This window comes from Canis lupus, chromosome 16, assembly GCF_048164855.1.
Source record: "Canis lupus baileyi chromosome 16, mCanLup2.hap1, whole genome shotgun sequence".
Taxonomy (NCBI): Eukaryota; Metazoa; Chordata; class Mammalia; order Carnivora; family Canidae; genus Canis; species Canis lupus.
The window spans coordinates 9,069,219-9,075,218 of record NC_132853.1 but is presented as its reverse complement, the minus strand read 5'-3'; the positions used below and the strand labels follow the sequence as shown (position 1 = coordinate 9,075,218).

Here is a 6,000-nt window from a genome sequence, read left to right as displayed (position 1 = left end):
TCTGGGACAAATCTGGACCTTCTTGAGAGTCAGCAAGGGGAAAGTAAAAGCACCCAAGGGCAGGAGAGACCCGAGGAACCCTCCCATGGCACAGGGCCTCAGCTAACGGACCCCATTCTTCAGAGTGTCCTCTCACAACTCCCAGGCTGCCCCTGCGTCCCCTTGGCCTCCCCGTGGGTGATCTTTGGGAGGGGAAGGGGAAGGAGAGGGTGGCCAGCTGCAGACTCCATGAAGATTCCAGCATGGAGTGCTGGAGGGAGGCTGAAGCAGCAGACAGCAGGCCTGAGGCTGGGGGTCCCACGGGTCTCAGAGACACATCCATCCTGATTTATAAACCACCAGTTAGTTCCCTTCCCTTGGATTTCTCAGCAATGATGCCAACATCCACCATGTGCTTTACAATTCAAGGACAGCTGAGGAAAAGCGCCAATAAACTTTGGATTTTTTTTTTTTTTTTAAGGGAAAGGACGGAGAGGAAGCTCCTAATGTGGGTCACGGCTGGGGTTAAGGGGCTCCGCTAACCACACCTGCGGGGAGGGGCCCTCCCGGTCTAAGGCACAGGAAGGCCCGCGCAGGTGGTGGCCTTCACAGGGGAAGGGGTTCTCCAAGACTACTTTGTGGGCTTCCTAACGCTCCAAACCTGCCGGGTGTAAAGGAACACAGAAAACAGGCCCTGGAGGCAGCAGTGAGCAGACTCTTTACTCCGTCGGATTATACACCATCAACCACCTGCAGCGGTTTATGTCCTCCTGACGCGGGACGATCAATACAAACAAAAATAGTTCTCTACAAAACAGTTTGCAGCCCTCCCAACCCTCCTTCCTAACTCCCTCCCCCAGACGGTGAGTTCCTTGGTCACCAGGCCTCACGGAGTCTGGTGGGTTGTTGCAAAGGAAAACAAAGAAAGAAGAGTTGTAGGCATCTGGACCTCCAGGTCCTCCCGCCGACGGTAAGCCAGGGACGGGCGCAGGGGGTCTCCGCAACAGTCGCGCGCGTGAGAGTGTGTGTGTGTGTGTGTGCGTGTGCGTGTGTGTGTGTGCGCGTGTTGGGAGGCGGGACCTGGAGGCGTGGAGGTGAGCAGCGTTTCTCCCCGCCCCCCCCACCCCCTTCCCACCGCCAGCGAAGAAAAGGGTGGGGGCGGCGGGTGATACAAAAGAAAAACTAAGACCCAAGCCGCGGGCTGCTGGGGCCGGGGCCGCACAGCGCCCCCCCGCGGCGGCGGAGGGCAGTGCCGGGGCGGGGCGGGCCGGGGCGGGGCGGGGCGGGGCGGGGCCACTGGCCGCGGGGGAGGAGGCGGGAGGACTCTGCGGAGTAGCACCTGGGAGCGGCTCGGGCCGCACCCTTCTCGCCGCCCCGGCCTCGGACGCCTGCCTCCGCACCCCGGGCACCACCCTCCCGGCTCCCCGGGCGCAGGGTCCTCCGGGCCGGGCTCAGCAGCCCAGGCGGGCGGCCAGCCCCAGCAGCAGCAGGCAGCCGAGCAGGGTGGCGGGGCGCGGGGCCGCCCCGGGCGCGCGGTCGCAGTCCAGGCCGCCGTCCTCGGCGGCGGGGTCGCAGCGGGGCTGCTCGCAGCGCACGCCGGTGTAGCCGCGCGGGCAGGCGCAGCGCTGGTTCTGCAGGCAGGTGCCGCCGTTCTGGCAGAGCAGCTGGTCGTCGTCGCACACGTTGGCTGCGGGGCGGAGGGGCAGTTAACGCGGGCGGTGGCCCGTCCACCCACCTCGTTGGAGCTTCGGCGACTGAGACGGGCCAGCGGGTGTTGGAGGCTCAGGGCGCACTTGGTGCGAAACGCCCCCGGCGAGGCCTGGCCCTGCTCTTTTTCCCGCCACTGCCCCCGGCCTTGGGACGCACCTGCTCCCTCTCCTCCAGAGCTTTGCCCCTGCTGCTCCCTGTGCCTGGAGGGCCCTTCCATCCCCCTCCCCAGGCGCCGGCCCATCATCTTCTCGGACAGCCTCCCTTCCTCCCTCCCCACAAACTCGTCGGGGCCAGCCAAGTCCCACCAACCGCCAGCTCCACCTTTGCCTCCACCTCCCATCTCAGCCAACCCCCGACCTCCCTGACACCCACCCCATTCTCCTGTCGCATCAGGCCCCGCCCGCCGCCCCGGACCCCGCCCCTGGCCCCACCCGCAACCCACTCTCCGCCCCCAAACAGCAGGCCCCTCCTTCCATCCTGGACCACGCCCCTGGCCCCACCCACAACACGAGCCCCGCCCGCCCAGCTTGCACTCACGGTAGCAGCCCTGCCGCCAATAGTGCGTGGGGAGGCAGTCGTCGCACTTGGGGCCCGCTGCGCCCTCGCGGCACTCGCAGAAGCCGGTCTCGTTGCACCGGTCGTGCACGGAGCCGATCTGGTTGCAGTTACACTCTGGACGGACACGTGCATGGCGTGTGGTCAGGACAACCCGTGGGCGTCCTCGGGGCACGGACCCCCACCTGGCCCAGGGCCGCATCCCTCCTGGCCCAGGGCCGCATCCCTCCAGCCGGCTCCCCGCACTTCCCCCGGTGGTGCACCCCACACCATGTCCACGTGAGCCCACGGCTGCCCGAGTGTCCAGATCTTGAGGGAAGACTGTACTGACTTGTTTCTCTAGCTTCCATTTCCCATGCCCTCTCCCTGGCTCTGGCGCTGGGGCAGCCCCAACACCTCTCTGGGCCTGCGTCTCCGTCCGTGTAACTGGAGGGAGCGCTGATCCTTCCCAGCTCCAAAGGGCTGTAAGATTCTTCACAGGTGGGAGGAGCCTCATCAGAGGCAGGGCATCCGATTAGGGGTTTGGGGGGCTGTAGCCGCACCTGCATCTCCTCTTCAGGACGGATGGAGGAGCAGCCCCAGAGGCTTGCAGCCTCCCCCTAGCCCCTTCCCAGTTGGTTTCCTGGGGCATCTGCTCTGCGGGAGAGGGCAAACATGTCCCCACTCGGGGAGTCCTTGAAGCCCAGAGCTGGGCCCGGGTGAGGAGGGTATTGGGAGGGGGGAACGCTTCTCCTGGGATCCAGAGGCCCCACCCTGTGCCTGCAGCTGGCCGGTGTGACCCGGGCAGCACAATTCTCTTTGGATAACTTTAGAGTTGATGGAATTCTCTGAAGGCCAGTGCCATAATCCAGACTGACAAGGGGCTCCAGCCTTGCGTGCAGCTCTTCCTCTGTGAAGTCAGAGCTGACCTGGTGGTGGGTGGAGGATAGGCAGTGGGGTGCCCAGGGGGCTGGGCACCTAGGACTGAGCAGTGACCTCCACTGGAGAGAGAGGCAGGGGCGGTGGGCAGCCCTTCCAGGCTGGTGGGTGTCGGCCGAGGCCATGGGTTTGGCCTTTCAGGTTGTCCTGCCCCTGCCCGGGCCCCCCAGGGATTGTTTCTCTATCCCAAGGCCGGCCAGTCCTGCAGCAGAGTCTGAAGAGAGCAGACCGAGTACCCATTGGGTCTTATAAGCTGGGCCTCTGCTTATAAAGCATTAGAAGAACTTCATTGGAAGAAAAGCTTCGGCCCCAAAACGGAGTTGAAAACCTTTGGTCTAATCCACTTCCGCATTTTACAAGCGGGGAAACTGAGGCACACAGCAAGCTCCAGAACCGGTCTTTGACTCTAACTAGTGGTTCTGAATTTCCAGTGCCTGTGGGGATGACCGGCAGGGGTGGGTTACTAACAAAGCCGATTCCGCAAGCCTCTGTCCTTGGAAGACGCCTAACGGAAATGGGCCTCCCCTCCCCCAAATGAAATTCTCCCGGGGCTCCCCCGGGGCAGGCTCCAGGGTCTCCGGACCCCGCCCTCGCCCCGCCCTTCGCCGCTAGCTCCGCCCCCGCGGTCCCCGCCCCCTGCGCCCCTTCCCCGGCCGCCGCCCGGGGGCTCACCGATGCACACGTTCTCGTCGTCCAGCTCGGCGGAGCCGTTCCGGTAGTAGCCCAGACGGCAGTGCTGGCAGTGCTGGCCTCGCGTGTTGTGCTTGCAGCTGACACAGGTCACCACGTTTAGGAAGTCGATGTAGCTGCAGCGGTTGGAGTGGCCGTAGCACTCACAGTCTGGGCCGGCCGAGCGTGAGAAACACCACGGGTCAGTGAGCCAAGGGAGACTGTGCCTTCCTGCCACCCCCTGCACCGTGTATTAGGGGAAACTGAGGCACAGGGCGAGGACAGACCAGCCCCCCGACATGCAGGGAGGCAGGACCTGGCACAGGAGGGTGTCACGGGCCTCCAACAGCACTTCGGTACCATTTGGGAGGAGGCAGGCGTGTCCCGCTTTGGGCCAGAGCGAGGACCAGTGTTGGCCCCACCCACCAGTTCCCCCCTGGCCCTGGGGGCAGGAATCCAGGGAGGGCCAGGGGACCAGCACCTGCCTGGCGGGGCGCCAGGGTGAGGTGCTCCCAGAAGGATTCCCAACAGATGCCGGGGTGGCTGGAGGTGATTCATGCAGGGAGGATGGGTCCTGCGGCCAGCGTGAGCTCGAAGGACAGTGCCTGGGTTCATGGCCTCGTACCCCGGGACTCAGTGAGGGACAGATGCATGCACGCGAGCCAGGCAGGATGGAATGGGCCAGGAGCTTCCTCCACATGCTGCTTTGGAAGATGGTTGGAAGGAAAACGCCCACCTGCCAGACCTTTTATTATTAGCCTGAGCTGTTCTGCAAATCTGATTGGCACCAGAGGGCCTCCTCTTGCACAACCCTGAGAATGAATGCCATCTTAGGGTTCGTGCCCCGGGGCATCTCGTTTTGCCTCCTGGTCGTCTCGGCCTGGCTTCAGACTCTTCCTGCCCGTGCACGGCTCCAAAATGAGGACAGGGATCTCTGTGCCACCCTGCCGTCTCCTCCAGCCCTCCCCCTGCTCTGGGGACTGGGCGAGTCCTATGACTGCCCAGACAAGGCATCGTGAAGACCCAGGGCTTTGCTCCCTGCCCAAGGAGGCGGCTGTCCCTTGGTGGTCAAGGGCAGGAGAAACCTTGGAGAAACGAGCCTCAGAGCCGTGCCCGGGAGGCGACAGCGGGCATGCCACACCTTGGGCCTCCTGGACCTGCCCCCTTCTCACCTGTCCCTCCAGGCACAATAAGCCGGTGAGGCATCCAGGTGTCTCAAGGAGTAGTGTCAGTGACCCCTGTGTCCCAGCTCTTGCTTCAACTGAGACGAGCCCCTGGGCCACACCTCCCAGGGGAGCCAGGACAGGCTATTTCTGGTAGCCGCTCTGCCTGCCCTGTGCCTGCCCACTGTGCTTCTGACTCATACCTGCTCCCAGCTCCCTTGGGGAGGGAGGACGGAGGGAAGAGAGGCTTGGTTTCACCTTGACCCAGCTACTCCAGGAGGGTTTTCTGAGCCAGGCCTGGGTCCTTCGTCCTGCATCATTGTTTTCCAATGGAGGCGAGGGGAGAGGTGGTGGAGGAGGGCTGGTCTGGCCCGGGGACCTTCCTCTTACCTTGGAACTCTTCAATGGGCACCACTTGAGCAGATTTGGGCTTGAGCTGGAAAGGTTTGGAGGCTGGGGCAGGGGCAGGGGCAGCGGCCGAGGTGCCCACAGCTTGGAGAGATGAGAAATAAGCCTCCTTCGTCGCCATGGTCCAGCTGCCCAGGGCAGGCTGTCAGGGCCCAGGGAAGGCCCGACAAAGGCTTCCACCGTGCCCTGGGCATGCGCTGGGGCAGCCTTGTCACCTGCTCAGATTTGAGGGGACATGGCACATCTAGGAGTATGTGGAAGCAGCCCTGCCTTTGGTGTCCCTCCGGAAACCACGTACACACTCATGTATTAATTCTCCCACATTACTTCTCTACCTCCAGCATCCCCTGACAACGTGCAAGATGCTTTGCTGAAGCTGATTTTTTTTTTTGACTGAATGCAGATATCACTTTGCTCTCCCCTCTCCTGTCCTAACTCCCGTGAGCATTAAGAGTGTGGACCTGGCTCACAAGGCTTTTTGGCAGCTACCTTTCTGAAGCAACCTCTCTGCTCCAGCCAAAGTGCGTCCTTTACTATCCACGGATTCCCTGCTTGCAGGGGTTGTGAGCCATGAGCACAGACCTGGCCTGCCTTCCGC

At 63.2% G+C, this 6,000-nt stretch overlaps 1 protein-coding gene across 18 annotated transcripts in view; it reads right to left on the bottom strand.

The window, feature by feature from the left end:
- Positions 1–678: 678 nt before the first annotated feature.
- Positions 679–6,000, bottom strand: part of NTNG2 (netrin G2) — a 69,966-nt gene continuing 64,644 nt past the window's right edge. For 5 of the 18 annotated variants that reach the window (XM_072778433.1, XM_072778439.1, XM_072778436.1 and 2 more), the window contains 5 exons: positions 5,385–5,486; positions 4,568–4,643; positions 3,835–4,002; positions 2,227–2,361; positions 679–1,666 (listed from right to left, as the gene is read on the bottom strand). In XM_072778433.1, the coding sequence (XP_072634534.1) occupies positions 1,431–1,666; positions 2,227–2,361; positions 3,835–4,002; positions 4,568–4,643; positions 5,385–5,486 (717 nt within the window). In that variant the 3' untranslated portion in view covers positions 679–1,430. Of the gene's footprint in view, positions 1,667–2,226; positions 2,362–3,834; positions 4,073–4,312; positions 5,487–6,000 lie in introns of those variants that run through there. The other 13 variants (XM_072778440.1, XM_072778441.1, XM_072778442.1 and 10 more) reach the window with 9 other exon arrangements.